The sequence below is a fragment of the Ornithorhynchus anatinus genome, chromosome 4 (genome assembly GCF_004115215.2).
Source record: "Ornithorhynchus anatinus isolate Pmale09 chromosome 4, mOrnAna1.pri.v4, whole genome shotgun sequence".
Classification (NCBI taxonomy): domain Eukaryota; kingdom Metazoa; phylum Chordata; class Mammalia; order Monotremata; family Ornithorhynchidae; genus Ornithorhynchus; species Ornithorhynchus anatinus.
In genome coordinates, this window is record NC_041731.1 from 65,984,708 (window position 1) to 66,003,734 (window position 19,027).

The 19,027-nt window shown below is 38.9% G+C and overlaps 1 protein-coding gene across 34 annotated transcripts in view; it reads left to right on the forward strand.

Annotated features, from left to right (window-relative positions):
- RIMS2 (regulating synaptic membrane exocytosis 2) overlaps positions 1–19,027 on the forward strand; it is a 695,597-nt gene that overhangs the window by 439,659 nt on the left and 236,911 nt on the right. For 21 of the 34 annotated variants that reach the window (XM_039911826.1, XM_039911823.1, XM_039911824.1 and 18 more), the window contains 2 exons: positions 16,194–16,373; positions 17,225–17,334. In XM_039911826.1, coding sequence (XP_039767760.1) covers positions 16,194–16,373; positions 17,225–17,334 — 290 coding nt within the window. Of the gene's footprint in view, positions 1–16,193; positions 16,374–17,224; positions 17,335–18,086; positions 18,120–19,027 lie in introns of all 34 variants that reach the window. The other 13 variants (XM_029062326.2, XM_039911827.1, XM_039911830.1 and 10 more) reach the window with 3 other exon arrangements.

Consider the following 19,027-nt stretch of genomic DNA (forward strand, 5'->3'; position numbering starts at 1 on the left):
GCATTATTTAAAGTTAACTGTCATAGAAGACAGTGAGTCAGCTTGGTGAATTTTCTTTTTTTTTTTTTTCCAAAAAGTGGCATGCTGTTTTATCTGCATTGAGAATAGGCTGTGTATGTTGTGCCCGTTTCAGCATGACAGAATGAACATATGCGTAATGGTTTTTTGTCAGTAGAAGTATCAACCAACCTATTAGAAGTTTAACTAAGAAGAGGTAACTGTTATTCTCTAGGCAGTGACAGTTTATCAATTTTCTTCATTACCCTAGGCAGTAGTGAAGGTTGCATGACAGAGAGTGATCTGGAGTATGTATTTTCCAGGTTTTACCCACTTTGTCCAATCTCCTCCCAAATTCATTTTTTTTTAAATTCCGGTTAAATTACTGAATTGCGTCTCCAAACTCATAGAGCCCCACCTCCCTACTGTCCTCTCCTCTGTTCCTTTCCTCACCTTCTCTCCCTCCTCAATTATTGAGCCAGTAGGCCCAGTCATGGAACTGGGAATTAAGGGAATCGGTCAATTGTATGTATGGAGCACTTACTGTGTACAGAGCATTGTCCTAAACTCTTGGGAAAGTACAACACAACAATATAATAGACACATTCTCTGCCCACAATGAGGTACAGTCCAGAGAGAGAAGACTTAAGACAGCTGGATGTTGTTACTGCTGCTGTTCTTATTACATTAATAGTGAAATGCAGGACCTTCTGTTTTTTCTCCACGTATCTCCCCAGTAAGTGCTCCAGTGTGTGGGAGAGTTCCAGTTGCAGAACAAGCACTACCTTTTTAATGCTACTACCCTTTCCCTGCCCATTCCTGATCATTTTAATGACTGTGGTACTTGATAATCACTTACTATGTATCAAGCACTGTTCTAAACTCTGGGGAAGATACAAGGTAATCAGGTCAGACACAGTCCCTCTCCCACACAGGGCTCAGCATCTAAGTGGAAAGGAGAACAGATATTGAATTCCTGTTTTATAGATGTGTAACTGAGGCACAGAGGAGTTAATAATAATAATAATGGTGTTGGTTAAGCGCTTACTATATTCCAAGCCCTGTTCTAAGCACTAGGGTAGATACAGGGTAATCAGGTTGTCCCACGTGGGGCTTACAGTCTTAATCCCTGTTTTACATATGAGGTAACTGAGGCCCAGAGAAGTGAAGTGATTTGCCTAAAATCACACACCTGATAAAATGGCGGAGCCGGATTAGAACCCATGTCCTCTGACTCCCAAGCCTGGGCTCTGACTTACCGAAGGACATCCACCATGCACATGTGGAACTGGGGTTAGAACCCATGTTGTCTGACTTCTAGGCCTATGCTCTTTCCACTAGGCCAAGGTCGTTGCTGCCATCAATCCCCTGCCATTCCTTCACCTGATTCCTCCTTAGGGGATTGAATAGAAAGTAAGGATTTCGATAGTGGATCTCCATGCTCCATACATTTTGAAGTGAAGATTAGGTAATAATGAAAAAATGGATGGATTCCGCTGGAAAGAATCCTGTATGAATACAAAGGCTTTATAAAGCTGATTTCCTCAGATAAGTTTTAGCACTATATTGTTGGAATTGACAACCATTTGAGTCTCAAAATTTCTTCGTGGTGGAGCTTTCTCTTTCTTTGTGCTTTCAGTACATTTCCTTGGGAGTCAATATACAAGATTCTCATTTAACAGTAAACCTTTTGCTACGAGTCATGCAAGTACCACAAATTTGAACTATCCACCAGGGAGATGTACAGTCAGGCTCTAAGTAATGCTGGAATAGCCTTTCCAGCTTAACTAGTAAAATGAATAAATTTATTCTCAAGTATAAAAAAATCTGAATAGCCATCCTTTCACTTCAGACCAATCTCCCATGGTGTTGCATCTCAAATACATTGAAGGCAATTGAAGACTTGTGTCTTTTTTTAGTGGAGAAGGAAAGGGTGAAGGTTTACACTTCATTTATTAATACAAATATTGATTGTTTTAATCATAAGGTATTATCTAGCTTTGATTGTAAGGCTGTCCTTTTTCTTTGACAGTAGTGTTTCTGAGTATGGCATTAAAAAAGCCACAACTGACTGCACATTCTACAGTGGTTGTACTTAAAAATTGCCCTTTTCTGCACTAATGCATTGCCATTCATAAATCCTCTCACTGTCCTTTGTCTTTGAAAGTGGTGTTCCTGGGTATGGCATTAAAAACACATCCACAACTGACTGCACATCCTATTAATTCTGTTGATTAATAGAATTAATTAGTACACTTAATTGCCTTTTCCTGCACTGCTGCATTGGCATTTATAGTGTCTCTCGCTGTTTCCAAATTTGTCTGTTGGTCTTGATGTTCCCCTAGCCGTTGCTCCTGTAAAGCAATTCCATCCCTGATTAACTTGGACAAGGTTGGCCTTTCTATTGCTACTGTATCCCATTCAATCTGCTGTTCATCTACATTTCTAGAGACCGTGTTTCCCTCTGCCTGTAAAGTTTGTTCTCTTTCCCTGCTTGAAGATGCTTCATTTCAGTTGCAACTCTTTGGATATCCTGCTGTATTGTCTTCACATGCCTCCACTTAATGAATCTGTATTTGTTAAGGGTACCTCTCTGTCTCAGTACTGATGACTTTACTGTGCCCTAGGATTTCATCGTTTGTGGTTTTGTCTTGCCAAGTGATGTTGGACATGGCTCACAGATGACTTTAAACAAATCAATAAAAAATCTGATGTGCTTTCTGAGGAAGAGATAGGTGCCATTCCACTCACCTAATTAAAACACTTGCCTCCCCCTTCTCTCTCTAACTGCCATATTTAACTGTTCACTCTCCAGTGGCTTCTTCCCCACTGATTTTAAACATACCCATATCTCCCTTATCCTAAAAAAACCCCTCCCTTGACCCCAAGGCTCCCTCCAGTTATCGCCCCATATCCCTCCTACCATTCCTCTCCAAAGTCTTTGAGCAAGCTGTCTACGCTTGCTGCCTCAAGTTCCTCTCCTCCAATTCTCTTCTTGACCCCCTCCAATCTGGCTACCACCCCCTTCACTTCACAGCAACCACTCTCTCAAAGGTCACCAATGATCTCTGTCTTGCCAAATCCGACATCCTCTACTCCATCCTAATCCTCCTAGACCTCTCAGCTGCCACTGTCGACCACTCCCTTCTTCTGGAAACATTATCCAACCTCGGCTTCACTGACACTGTTCTCTCCTATCTCTCTGGCTGCTCATTCTCAGCCTCCTCATGGGCTCCTCCTCTGCCTCCCATCCTCTAGCTGTGGGGGTCCCTTAAAGTTCAGTTCTGCGTCCCCTTCTTTTCTCCATCTACATCCACTCCCTTGGAAAACTCATTCACTCACACAGCTTCAACTATCACCTCTATGCTGATGACACCCAAATCTACATTTCCACCCCAATCTCTCTCCCTCGCTAAACTCTCACATTTTCTCCTGCCTTCAAGACATCTGTACTTGGATGTCCTCATTTAGTACAGTGCTCTGTACATAGTAAGCACTCAATAAATACTATTGAATACTATTGAAATATGATAATAAATACTACTGAATGAATGTCCTCCCATCACCTCAAATTTAATATGGCTAAAACTGAACTTCTTACCTTCCCAAACCCTGTCTTCCTGCTCACTTTCCCATCACTGTTGATGGCACCATCATCCTTCGTGCCTCACAAGCCCTTAACCTTGGCTTTATTCTTGATTCCTCTCTCTCGTTCAACCCGCATATTCAAACCATTACTAAATCCTGTCAGTTCTACCTTCACCACATTGCCAAAATCGCCCCTTCATCTCCATCCAAACTGCTACCACATAAATGCAAGCACTTATCCTATCCCATTTTGATTATTGTATCAGCCTCCTCGCCTCCAGTGTCTCCCCACTCCAATCCATACTCCATTCTGCTGCCTGGATCATTTTCCTTCAGAAACGTTCAGACATTGTTTCCCCACTCCTCAATAAACTCCAGCAGTTGCCCATTCACTGCCATATCACAGGCTCAGGCTCACATATTCTGCAGGCCCATCTTCCTACAGAAACGATCTGGGCATGTCACGCCCCTTCTTAAACACCTCCAGTGGTTGCCTATCGACCTCCGCTCCAAACAAAAACTCCTCACTCTAGGCTTCAAGGCTGTCCATCACCTTGCCCCTTCCTACCTCTCCTCCCTTCTCTCTTTCTACTGCCCACCCCGCATGCTCCGCTCCTCTGCCGCCCACCTCCTCACTGTCCCTCGGTCTAGCCTATCCCACCGTCGACCCCTGGGCCACGTCCTGCCGCGGTCCTGAAATGCCCTCCCTCCTCACCTCAGACAATCTAATTCTCTTCCCCTCCCAGGCCTTCCCAGACTGAGTGCCCCCCCCCCTTTGTCCCTCTGCTCCCTCTACCCCCCCTTCACCTCTCGGCAGCTAAACCCTCTTCTCCCCCTTTCTCTCTCCTCCTCCACCTCTCCCCTCCTACCCCCTCAGCACTGTACTCGTCCGCTCGACTGTATATATCTTTATCACCCTATTTATTTTGTTTATTTTGTTTAATGAGATGTACATCACCCTGATTCTATTTAGTTGCCATTGTTTTTATGAGATGTTCTTCCCCTTGACTCTGTTTATTGCCATTGTTCTTGTCTGCCTGTCTCCCCCGATTAGACTGTAAACCCGTCAAAGGGCAGGGACTGTCTCTATCTGTTGCCGACTTGTACATTCCAAGCGCTTAGTACAGTGCTCTGCACATAGTAAGCGCTCAATAAATACTATTGAATGAATGAATATCACACAAGAACTCCTCATCATTGGCTTTAAAATACTTAATCACCTTTCTCCCTTCTACCTCACCTCACTACTTTTCTAATACAGCCCAGCCCACACACTTCATCTCTCTAATGCTAACCTTCTCACTGTACCTCGATCTCATATATCTCACTGCCAACTTCTCGCCCACATCCTACCTGTGGCCTGAAACACCCTCCCTCCTCATATCAGACTCTCCCCCTACTTCAAAGCCTTATTGAAGGCACATCTCCTCCAAGAAGCTGTCCCTGGCTAAGCCCTCCTCTCTTCTTCTCCCACTCCCTTCTGCCACTCTGACTTGTTCCTTTCATTCATCCTCCCTCCCATCCCCACAACACACATACATATATCTGTTTATATCTGTAATTTATTTATTTATGTATATTAATATATTTCTCCTCATCTAGACTATAAACTTGTTGTAGGCAGAGAATGTGTATTATGTGCTCTCCCAAGTGCTTTGCACACAGTAAGCAATTAAAGCCCGTCATTGGGCAGGGATTGTCTCTGTTGTTGAATTGTACATTTCAAGTGCTGAGTACAGTGCTCTGCACATAGTAAATGTTCAATATATACTATTGAATACTATTGAAATATGATTGAATGAATGTCACTGGCATATAAATTCAATAGTATTTATTGAGCTTTCAACTCTGCTGAGCACTTTAGTAAATACTTGACAGAGTTCAAATAGAGTTATTAAACCAGATTCTTGCTTACAGTCTAACAGGGGTGAAAGACACTAATATAATTTACAGGTAGAGAAGCTAGATTCTAAAAATATGTACATTTAGTCAAGATGGGCTAGGGAGAGGAGGTAGGATTAGTGCCTGAATGTTGAGGGCATGAGGACTCAAGTGTACAGGGTGCACAGATGATGCAGATGGGAGGGAAATAGATGGGGTGATAAAGTAGTAAAGCATGGTCTCCCTAAAATCTTCCCAGTTTCTCTGTCCCTTCCTTTTCCAGCCCCCTCTAACTCTCCCATCCTTCCCAGCAATATCTCAAGAGGAGGTCTTTTTCCTTCTCTCAGATTCTATCCCCTCCAACTGTGCTTCTGATCCCTGTGCTTCTTACCTTATCAAAGCAATTGCCCCCCTCCCTGACCTCCATCTTTAACTGCTCACTTTCCGTGGCTCCTTCCTGACTGTTTTTCAAACTTACCCATGTATCTCCCCTTTTCTAAGACCCCAACCTCCAATTATTATCCTATTTCCCTATTACCATTTCTTTCCAAACTCCTTTGGTGAGGTATCTACACTTGCTCTCCAGCTCTGAACTCTCTTCCATGCAGACTTTCATTTCCTCTTCCCGTCAAGATGTCTACTTGGATGTCTCACTGAAACCTCAAACTTAACATGTCCAAAACAGAACTCACCATTTTCCCACCCAATCCCTATCTTCCTCTCAACTTTCCCATCTCTGTAGACAACACCAGCATCCTCCAAGTTTCACAAACCTGTAAGCTTGGCATTATCCTCAACTCATCTCTCTCATTCTACCCACACATTCACTCTGTCATGAAATTCTGCTAGTTCTATTTTCACAACATCTCTAGAATCTCTAGATGCTTCCTCTCTACTATGTCCTCTAAACTGCTCCCAGACCAATCATAAGCACTAATCATTTCCCACTGCAACTACTCGGTGATCTCCTCCGTGATCTCTCTGCATCCTATCTCCTCTCCAGCCCATATTTCTGCCCAAATCATTTTTCTAAAAAAAAAAAAAGCTTAGTCCATGTCTCCCAACTCCCCCAAACCTCCAGTGGTTGCCCAGCCACCTTTGCATTAAACACAAACTTTTTACATTGATGTTAAAGCATTCAATCAGCAATATTCCTCCTAACTAACCTTGCTTCTCTCCTCCTAAAACCCAACCTGCACACTTTGCTCTTCTATCACCAACCTCTACTTCACCTTGATTCTATTTATCTGTCCACCAACTCCTGGACCACATCCTTCTTCAGACCTGATCTCCTTCCCACTTCTTAGCTAATGGCCCACCATTCTTCCCACCTTCAAAGCCTTATTAAATCACATCTCCTCAAAGAAGCTTTCCCACACTAACCCCTTTATTTCCCTTATTCACCTTCCCCACTACATTGACTATGAATTTAGCTGTGCATTGCTTAAGCACTAGGTTATTCATAACAGCTTAATACTTATTTAAACATTCTTCTACTCTAAGGTCTTTTGATCAATAGTATTTGTTGAGCACTTACTGTGGGCAAAGCACTTACTAAGACGATACCATAGAGTTGGTAGATGCAATCTGTCCTCAAGTTACTTACAGTCTACAGGGGGAGACCGACATTAAACTGGATTAGGAATAGGAAATCCTTGTGGGCAGGGATCATACCTTACCAACTCTTTGTTGCACTTTCCAAAGTACACTGCTCTGCACATAGGTGCTCAATAAATATTGATTGATTTGATTTTAGTATGGCATTGAAGATGGGGAGAGGAAATCATCTCCTGGGTGTGTAGTGGGAGGGAGTTACAGTCAGGGAAGAGGGAACAGAATCTAGGACTTTCAGTTCATATAAAATGTATGTAAATATTGAACTGATTACTAAATCTCTGGTTAAATTTAATTCTGCAACTCTGTATAGTTAAATTGCCTGATTGGAAATACATGATTTATGATTCAAAGATGGTGACCAGACAGTTAGGATCTAATCATTTCTCCCAACTATCTCACTCCTCATGTGGCTAAAGAAATGATATACTTGTCTTGTTCTCTCCATCAATCAGTCAATCAATGGTATTTATTGAGCGCTTACTATGTGCAGAGCACTATACTAAGGGCATTAGGAGAGTGCATCTAGAGTTTCAGTTGCTATGGCACTTATTGTTAGTTTCTTTCTTACATTTAAATTGCTTTTAAGTTTTTGGCTGTTTTTTGGGGTGGAATTAAATTATGGAAACCTTCCCATTAGTCCACCTCATAAATAGTTATGTCTCTTTCCCATTATTATAACTTTCACCATTATTAATATTAATAGTTATAACTAATTTTAGCACCTTCTATGAGCAGTGCATTCTAAGTAGTAGTAGTATTTATTAAGCATATACTGATTTTGGGGAGTCATACTATACCCTGGGAGAGAATACACAGGTGGAATTTAGACATGGTCCCTTTTCCTCTGGGGGATATCAAATGGAAGAGGGATAGTTCCTTTCTTTTTTCTTTCTGGAAAAAAAAGAAAAGAAAACGTACAAAACCATTTCAATCATTATTAAGATCTTGCATTTCTAAATGAAAAGAGTTTATTGTTGTTTATATGCCAGAATGTATATACAACTTCTCAATACTCATTTCATATATTTAAATTACTTTTAGATTTTTGTTTTGGAGAGGTATTGAATTATAGAAACCTTCCCATTAGTTCACCTCATAAATTGAATAAGTGTAGTATTTCCCATTATCTCATGATCACAACTTTCACCATCATTAATTCAGAGAGGCGGTGTGCCCTAATGGAAATAGCATGAACCTGGGAGACAGAGGACCTGGAATCTAATTCTGACTCCTCCACTTGTATGTGAACTTGGGCAATTCACTTAACTTCTCTGTGCCTCAGTTCACTCATCTGTAAAATGGGAACTAAGATAGACTCTCTTGTGTGATATGGACTGTGTCCAGCCTGATTAGCTTGTGTGCTTAGTACAATTCCTGACAAATAGTAAATGCTTAACAAATATCACTAAAAAATCCCTTTATTATCATCATCAATAAAGATGCGCTGTTAAATCGGATTGTTCCTAGTTACAGTTACCAAAGAATAGAGAATGCCTAATAATTTTCAGTATTATTTTATAGCCTATATATGAAAGGTTAGAAAAAGTTCATTTAGGTTAGAAGCAATTTTTAAAATATCGATTTCTTTTTAGAGATGAAATACAGTGAACGGGATAGCACCTACTTTGCTTGAGCAGTATTACAAATCAGTTGGCTGAGTGCGTGGCAAGAAAATAGAAAAACTATTTCGTTAGGAATTGGTAGGGTAGCAACAGTTTTGAAGACATTTAAGGTCTACTAGCTAAGTCCTTCAATAATGAATCCTAGTGTTTGACCATGGATGGGACACACTGTGGGTTTTGTTACGCATGTAGTAGTAGTATTTATTGAGCATTTATCATGTGCAGAGCACTGAACTAAGTGCTGGGAAAGAATCAAGTAGGAATTAGACAGGGACCCTGCCTGCACAGATTTTTAATTTTTTTTTATTTTTATGGTATTTGTTAAGTGTATACTATGCATCAAACACCATTCTAAGTACTGGGGTATATATAACTTAAATTGGAGTCAGTCCTTGTCCTGCATGGGGCTCACAGTCAAGTAGGAGGGAGAACAAGAGAGTAGAGGCAAAAGAGAAGTTAAGTGCCTTGCCCAAGGTCACACAACAAGCAATTGGCAGATCCAGGATTTGAACCCAGTTTCTCTGTCTCCCAGGCCTGTGCTCTTTTCCCTTGGCCATATTGCTTTTCCATCTGTTTATATGATTCCAGGCTGCTACCACTACCTCAGGCCTCCTATAACTTGTCAGCCTCCTACCTGTTTCCTCAAATCCTGCTTTCTCTGTGCTACTTCCTTGTCTCACCTAACTCTTCCCAGCCTCTGTACTAACATTCAGTACTAACTTACATATCTAGGATTGCTGGAGCCCGAATGTTATTGTTTAGTTTCATTTAAAGATGCTGTAATTTAAGGACATTAAAAAGAACTGGATTCTTTGCTAAATTTTAAGCAACGTAAGTGTTGCTTTGATGGGCTGAGATCCTCCTGTCTGTTGAAACCCCCAAAGCTGAGCATTTTCAAAGCTTATCAAAGCAACTCTTTCCATTCTCAGGCTGAGTACTAAGACTCTGTTTCCGCATTTCTAATGGAGAAGGGATTTGGAAGGCAGGTTGGATGAGGGTCCTGCCCAGGTTTTGCAAGGAGATTCATGTGAAGCAGAAGAAAATATATTCTTCTTCCTCCCCATTTGTTTCCAGAGTATTATCTGCTTGCCTTACCCCATCTCTCCCACCCAGGTCCCAGCAAGGAAAAATGCTGCATGGCTTTTTGCAGGCAATCAGGAAAAAATAACATTTTCTGCTCTTCCTTCCACTTGTTTGCAGTTCATTATCTGACTTCAAAGGGTATTGAAGTTTCACCAGCCTTGTAAGAGGAGAAAACACCTCACTCCACCCACCCTTTTCCCCCCAACACACACACTCCTCCACCAAACTCCAGTGATCTCATCCACTCGATAGGCAGCTTTGCCCATCACTCAGCTCCTATCTGGGGAACCGATCACAGGGGACAGTGGGAGGGGCAGATTGAAAATAATTGTTCTATAGTACTTACCTTCCCGTATTCGTCACCGTGGACATTGTTAACTTGTCAATATTTCAGCTAAATTCAGCTTGATTGGCTCAAAATGCAGTTTACAGAGATTCTCGTTTATTAAGTCACAGAGGTAGTTGTGAGATACTTAGAACTTAACAGAAAAGTACATCTAGTAGTAGAGAAGAGAAAAAAAAATCTGAGAAGTGAAATTGTTATGATATTTAGTTCTTTTTGTTCTTTTTAGAAAAATGGCAGGTTGATAGATGTACAGAGATTAAAATAATGTTCCGGGTATGTTTTAGTAGCACAATAGAACTATTTAATGACACTATTTCATAATTTTACATGAGTTTGCACATTTTGATCCTTGTTTCTTTAATCTGTTTGAAATGCATAAAATGTAATATTTGGGGTAATGAAGGCTGAAATCTTGGAAAAATGTTACAAAGATTTGTTTTACTTAAACATCTATTTCATTCTTAATTTTTGTACTTGATTTAATCTTATATTGTGATCATAAATTTTGGGCCAACTATCAGTCTTTATTTGACTTTGTAACATAACATTTGTTAGACAGATACTTTTTCCAAAATTCGAGGAAGTTTGTGAGGGTTTATAGATACTGGAAATAAAATAATACCGGATGCTCCTTCATATTTATTTATTATAAAAAAATAGTTTGATTCAGGATGTCAGAATTATTTTCTGCCATAAGAAAAAACCTATTGATTTTATTCATTATATTCTTATAATAATAATAAGGTTCTTACTACATCCTTACTCATAATAACCAGATTAATGTTTGTGGGTTTGTCTATTACTTTTCATTTGACCGTTTTTGTTGGGAATCTCCAGTAAGCCCAGTGGGTGATTCAAGCATGACCATTCAGGCACAGTCTCTGGCCAGGGTGGATTTCACAGTCTACGAATAATGAGGGAGGGGACCAGGGGGACTTTGACAATAAACTCACAAGGGGAGGTTGAGAAGATAAAACAATAAAGCAACCTACCAATGAAATAATAAGAATATAATAAAAATTGTAAGAACAACTGTTCATTACAGCTGACGGAGCAATTTTCAGGCTCTTCCCCACAGTGGCATACCAGTTAAAGCCCAACAGTTGCAATATTACCAACTTTTGGCTGAAAGTTGAAAGCTGCCTTTATGTTCCGCATGGCAGCTCAATGGAGAGGCACAACCAAAGTCTTAGGGCATAGTTGCTGTGTCTTCTGCCTGGCAGGTCCCCTGTGGTGACACTGGGAGAGAAATGCCATCGTACTGTACAGTCTACAGAGTCTACAGTCCTTCTAGACCGTGAGCTCATTGTGGCCAGGGAATTTGTCTTCCTACTCTGTTATATTCTTCCAAGTGCTTAGTACAGTGCTCTGCACATAGTAAAATGCTAAATAAATACAATTGACTGAGAGGCAGGATGACTCAACCACATCTCTCCACAGGCATCAAGTCCTTGGTTTCGTTTGGATAGATAATAGGCAAAAGAAACCTCTCAAAGCCCCCAAAGATGAGCTCCAAGAAAGTTAAGCGTAGAATTCCCCACATATTAAAAAGAAAACCATTCTTGATATAGTCTCTAACCATGGCTTTGTGGATAGAACGTGGGCCTGGGGGTCACAAGGACCTGGGTTCTAGTCCTGGCTCTGCCGCTTGTCTGCTATATGACCTTGGGAAAGTCACTTAACTGCTTTGGGCCTCAGTTACCTCATCTGTAAAATGGGGATTTAGAGTGTGAGCCCCAAGTGAGACAGGCACTGAGTCTAATGTGATTAACTTGTATCTTCCACAGTGTTTGGCACATAGTAAGCGCTTAACAAGTACCATAAATTATTATTGGAAAGGTAGAGTTAATGAGGGAAGACACTTTGTACTTAATAGATATAGCTAGCAAACAAACACTAAGATATGAAGTAGGCGGGAGGTTCTAAGAGCATTATAACTGATAATCTGATAGGTCTGTGGGAAGACAGCATTGAAATTAAAATGGGAGCAAGTAAGCAGGCGCAGAAGAAAGAAGTCCAGGAAGTGAGCTTTTATCTGGACAGTGCCGTGATAGACTTACCAAGTTACTTCCTGCTCGGAATGCCACTTTAGCTGCTGCTGCTATGGGGAAGCTAGTACTGAACTTGGGAATCAAGTGGGTATATAATTGACAGGGAAGGGTCAGTGCCCTAGATATTTGATATTTCCCCCATCCCCTCCCAGGTTCTCCCCCAAGAGGCCTTCCCCAACCAAGCCCTCATTTCCCCTACTCCATCTCCTTTCTGTATCACTTATTTACTTGGATCTTTCCCCTTAAGCACTTGAGAAGCAGCATGGCCTAACAGAGTCCATGCTGGGGAGTCAGAAGGACCTGAGTCCTAATCTCCTAATCCCTTCTCTGCCACTTGTCTGCTTTGTGTCCTTGGTCAAGTCACTTCACTTCTCTGAACCTGAGTTCCCTCATCTGGTAAATGGGGATTAAAACTGTGACTCCCATGTGAAACAGGGACTCTGTCCAACCAAATTTGTTGGTATCCATTAGAACAGTGCCTGGTGCATAGTAAGTGCTTAACAAATACCATTATTGCTGTTATTATTACTATTATTATATTTGCCCCACAGCACTTCTGAGTAAATATCTGTAATTTACTTTGTCTGCATCACCCTCTAGACTGCAAGATCCCTATTGTCTATAATCTTTACTGTACTGTATTGTCCCAAGCAATTAATACATTATTTTGCACACAGTAAAATGGCCAATAAATGCCATTGGTTGACTGATAAGATAGGAAATCTTACTTGCTCAGTGTCTGAAAGACTTTATTAAAAAAAAAAAAAAAGAAAGCAGCACATACATTTTTCAAAAAGATTTGATTCTTCATACTAGGTAACTATGAAATTTATTTGGTACCATGAAATCTATTTGGAATTTTTGTTTGAATTATTTCACCACATATGTGCTCATGATTATCAGGGAAAGATCTTAAAAACATTCTATGTGTATATCATACTTTTCTATTATGGTTGTGGTAAAAGAATTGTTTTGGATTATTTTACTTTGAAAATGCTCCCTTACACACTAGTGAGCATTGCCTGGAAAGAATGTATCCTAGTTGGAAGGCCACAGGCTTGGGAGTCAGAGGACCTGGGTTTGAATTCATTCATTCATTCAGTAGTATTTATTGAACGCTTACTGTGTGCAGAGCACTGTACTAAGCGCTTAGGAAGTACAATTCAGCAACAGAGACAATCCCTACCCAACAATGGGTTCACAGTCTAGAAGTGGGGAGAAAGACAGCAAAACAAAACAAGTAGACAGGCTCTACCAGCTCTGATAGGGACTGTGTCTATTTGCCAAGTATTATAATGAGCACTAGGGTATATACAAGATTACCTGGTCGGTAAGTCCTCTGGTAAATTTCACCATCTATTGGTTGATGGACCTGTGTAAATAGTAAGCACTTAACTATTGTTATTATTATCATAATATTATTATTACTATTCTGATAAAAAAGATTTGTAGCCCTGAATGGGATGATCATCTGTGCCACTGTAACTGAAACAGTATCACTTTGGGGACTGCCAGCATTTCAGGCAGTTGCTTAAAAATAGAATCCAAAATGCAGTCCATGACTTCTCTGCAGCTGTAAACTCCAAGTAGAAGGCAAATTAATAGTTATTTCAAGAGAAAAATATTAATCCCTGGATCCTCAAATAGTCTATTCAGTAGTATGCTATCAAAGGAGGTAGTCAATGGGATGGCATTGCACAAGACAGAATTAAAATATTGGATAGAGTGCAGCCATTCAATGTACCACTTAAATAACTGATATATACCCTTTCACAGGCCCAAGCTGTTTCTTCTAACACAGCAGCAGTTTAGAATACCCTTTCAGGCTCATGAAGTTGGATCACATTCTCTAATTCCTTAATAGTGTTTTAACCGAAAAGCTTAGAGAAAATATGTTACAGCAGCACCAATTGTATTATTGATTATTAAGTTCCAGCTGTGTCTATAATATAACTAGATATTGGGAGAGGATATAGAAGTACAAGTCACAGCTTGAGGGGATTATTGTCTAATACCTCCATTTTAAATTTGTGACAAATTCTATTTGCTAATTTATCATTTAGTGTACTTGTGTTTTTGACATTTGCAGCTACTCTCTTTCTCTGATCCATTAATTGCATCTAAGGAAATTGACATTTGCTTGGCTCCCCCATTAGATTGCATGCTATTTGAAGGCAGGCATGGGTTTATTACTTCTTTGTTGTGTGTCCCAAATCCCTAGTTCAGTGCTCTGCCTAAAGTAAAGACATGCATCATGACAATTGTTGACGATTTGAGAGTGCTAAATTTACTAATAATGTTTACCCAGGTCTATCAACCAATAAATGGTGAAATTTACCAGACGACTGAGAAATTTCATTTTTCTTATGAGGGATTTGCTTTTAAATAATATATTGTGAACTTTGCTATGAGAACATAGGTGACTTATTCAACCATACAGCATAGGTTTGAAAGGAAATATCTTTGCTATAGGTTAGGACATAGGCACTTAACTGCAGTTTTGAACATCTAAACAGTTCACTTAAAACAGTATCCTTTATGACCTCTCATTATGCTCAAGATTCAAGCAGCATGGCATAATGGATAAAGCATGGGCCTGGGAGTCACAAGGTCATGATTTCTAATCCCGGCTCCGACACTTGTTTTCTGTGTGACTTTGAGCAAGTTGGTTCACGTCTCTGGGCCTCGGTTACCTCCTCTGTAAAATGGAGATTGAGATTGCCCCATGTGGGACAGGTACTGTATCCAACCCAATTTGCTTGTATCCACCCTAACCCTTAGTATAGTGCCTGCCACATACTAAGTGCCTAACAAATGCCATAATTTTCTATTTCCTTTTGTTTTTTATTGTAAAAGTAGTTAAGAATCTCAAAATTACAGTTGACCTATTCAGAACAAGTCTATGGGCATTTTAATTGTAAGATTAAGTTACTGCATACTGAAATGAATTTTATGTAAGCATTGACTATAGTGAGCCTCTCTAAAGAAAACCAATCTGTTCCTCAAACAAGTACTTCGGAAATACTATATGAATGGCTCCAACCCTCCTCATTGGAAAACTATCTTTATTCAGTTCTTTTTAAAATTAGTTGAACTTTTTTATTTATAATTCAATCATCAGGTAGGCACTTTATTCAACCATCTTCATGATAAAAATGAATCTGAGGATCCCTTCAGAGACTCAAAATTAAACTTATTTTTATTAATTTTTGCTTATTAATATTTCTAGATCTATGTGCCCTGCTTATCAAAGTTACTTTTAAAGTTAAGATATAATGGTTCAGAATAAAGCTGCTGCTTAATTCCTAGTAACCATTTAATCCCCATGACAGTAGTGAAATACCAATAAAATGCTTTTCTGACATCTATTTTCCACATTTCTTTGTCACTCTCCTATACTCTACATTGCATTAAGTCTTTAGATGTATTATTCTAGAACCAAAACTATAGGGAGTGACTATCAATTTGGAATGGTAGTACAGTATAGAGTACAAATCATTTCACTTCCCTCAAACTTCAGTAATCTCTTTGCAATGGCTGCCCTGTAGCTTGTTCATTTGAATTTGATTCTGAAATTGGACTTTTAAGAAAAAAATGACATTTCTATTAGGTGGGTTCATATACTGATTAATTGCTTTAGCTGTTCAAGGTTTTGCATATATTAAAATCTGAAAAAATGAAGAAAAAGACAAAAATACTGTTGGACTGTTGACTGCCAACTATGTTGCCCAGCTTTGACCTGTTGGACAAAATGATAAATAATAAATCCAATTTTGCTTTTACTTATGTCTTCAGTGAGAGAGGCTGATTTCTAACCGAGAGCAGAATTTGGTTTATTATCTAATAACTCAGTCTTTCAAAGTGTTGTATTCCAAAATGGCAGCTTCTTTATTACATGTTCCATAATTTCCCTAATGCCGTTTTTCCAAAACCAATATGATGCATCATAATCGATTATCAGCAGAAGGGCTAAAGATCAACTGAGCTGCCTTTTGACTAACATTACAGGAATTGTGAAGCAGCAGATAGACAGCCATATCAAAGATCCAGATCAACAGAACAACGGCCAGTGCTAGAGCGGATCAACTCCCGCTCCCGATCCACTGAACGTCCTGACACAAACCTCATGAGGTCGATGCCTTCATTAATGACTGGAAGATCTGCCCCTCCTTCCCCTGCCTTATCGAGGTGAAAGATCAATCCACGAGACTAACTTCCCTGTGCCCCACCAACACACCATTTTATTTTTCCAGTGATTAATTGGTAACTCCTTCCATTCTAGACTGATCACCAGTAGTAGTAGATACTAACCCTTTCAGTGTCAACACACTATTTATATTCTGTGGATATAATAGTGTGTGGCTACCATTGTAATTTGTTTATTGACTGTTCTTAACGGCATTCATTTTGTGATTTTTCATTTATCAGGAGCCCAGGGTAAATTCTTCCATAAAGCATCTCATAACTATCATGTTCTTTTGCAGAATGAGCAACTCTTTGTATTCATTAGATGCCATTTAGGGAATAACCATCATAATGATGTTCAATGCAACTATTTTCCTTTTTAAAGTTTCTTCAAACTGATATTAACTTTGCATATTAACCACTATTTTTTTTTCTGAACCCATTTTAATGTGATCATTGTTTTATTGTTATTTCATGAGTCATTTTACAGTTAATGGTTATTTTGTATTACTAAGAGCTGGATAAAGCCAGAAAAGAGAGATTAGAAAAGAAATATTTCAGAAGTATAAAAGTTCATTTAAGTTTGATCATTAAAAACAAAAATCAGAAAAAGATCATTTTAGAGCGAGGGTTGTGTGCATATCTACGTATATATGCATCAACACACACAGATGACTTTTGCGGAGGTGTTTATCTGAATTTTATCCTTTTTCTTTTGGAAAGAGCTTCTGAAAATAGCTCTAAATCAGCTAATAGAGGACTAAATTAATCAAGAAAATCTAATTTATTCATCTGGCTAGTAGATGAACAAGGATGGATGTTAATGGTGGGGTTTTCCTTTATATATCTCCCAGGTCTCATCCTCGAACTGGGTCTGTCCAAACAAGCCCATCGAGCACTCCGGTGGCAGGACGCAGGGGTCGGCAGCTACCACAGCTTCCTCCAAAGGGGCCATTGGATAGAAGTAAGTTTTATCTCAAATTATGTGGTTTAGGCAGTGCCCATGGATTCCTGAGGTGAATAAAAGATTTCTCATATTTCCTTTATGCTTGGAAAAGTGCTTCCTTTGGAATGGATTGTATTGTATTTTATTATACCAATTTTATATTGTAAGACCAAAGACATTTGCTAGTTAGCAGAATCTCCCCAGTTTTTTTCTATGATTTTCAAAAGTCAATTGCATGAGAATATTTAATTCCCAGAGACATCAGTGAAAAGTTTTAGGTGAGAGGTTTGTTGATAAACTTTTACTGCAATGAGTAAAATGAGTTAATCGTTGATAGTTGTATGAATTTGTTAGTAACTAGACAAACTAATTTTCACACAACAGCAGAGGATAATTAGCTGATGCCCAACTATGGTGAGCCCTCTCAAATCTGGAGTACCAGAAGCAGGTAAAAATTAGTTTAAAAGATGCATGGGGCACTGTCTATTTCCAATGCTCTCAAACTTTGGTTGAATGGGGCTCCAGAACAAAAAATATTTTTCTCTTTAATGAAAGGCCCTTCAGAGTTATGGGGACAAAATACCGTTTTGGTATTCCATTTTTCTAAATACGTTTTTAATTCTCCAATTGTTGGAGGCTGAATTTAAATATCCACCTATTTTTTTTAAAAAAAAAAGATGCAGCAAACTGTGCCTCTATAAATTTCTGTTGTTTTTAACCCCTGTGCTTTGGTTCCCTCTTTTGTTTTGTTTTTGTTTTGTTTTCCCTAGACAATGGAGACAAGGAGATAGAATCTTATGAAGGTCTGTACATAAAGGAGGGTTTGTTTTGTGCTGAAAGCCTTTTTGGGGGCTGTGTAAGCAAAAATCAACCCAACTGCAATTGATGTTCCTCCATTGGGTAGATTTTTTTTTTTTGAGTATAGTAAAATAATTTCACGATGATAGTTATGAGGTCAAGTATTTTTGGGAAAGAAATATTTATTGTTAGAAATTTATCGTAGATATAAAGTTCTTTGATTACAGGTAAAACTAAAAGGTCAATTTTTTTAAACTAAAAATTTTATTTCTTTGATACAGGAAAAACTTTTGTTTCTTATATTTAATTTCACCTTCAATCAGGATTCATACTCAGAATTAAACCTTAATCTAAGATATCAATTGCAGTACATGTTTGCCTTTGAGGCTCTATACATAGTACTTTCGTCTGTCTCATCAGATATTTCATTTAGTGTGTATGGTGTTAAATGTGGATTATCTAAAAAGAAAACTGTTTTTTTAAATATCACCTTAGTATGCATTTTTCTGCATCACCTTTCATATTTTTGATAGGATATTAGTGATATTAAAGGGTCATTGTACTATAAATATGACAGAATATTCTTAAAAACATTTTTTACAGTTCTCTGAGAGCATGTGAATTAAAATAAGAATTCTACTTTGAAGAAAACCTCACAACCATGGTTTGATTAATAAGCTAAGAAGGAATGGGGACATGTTTCTAGGTATTTTTAGATGTAATTGCATTCTCTTAAGAACATCAGTCAATCAAAATGACTATGCAAAAAGTTGTATTGGGTATTTTAAAAGTACTACAATGAGAAATAATTTTACCAACTGAGAAAATCTTTGTAGGATTTCCTTTTTTTTTCAAATTTTTTTTCAATGGTTTGTAAAAGGGAAAAAAGCCATATACATACCTTTGTACTCAT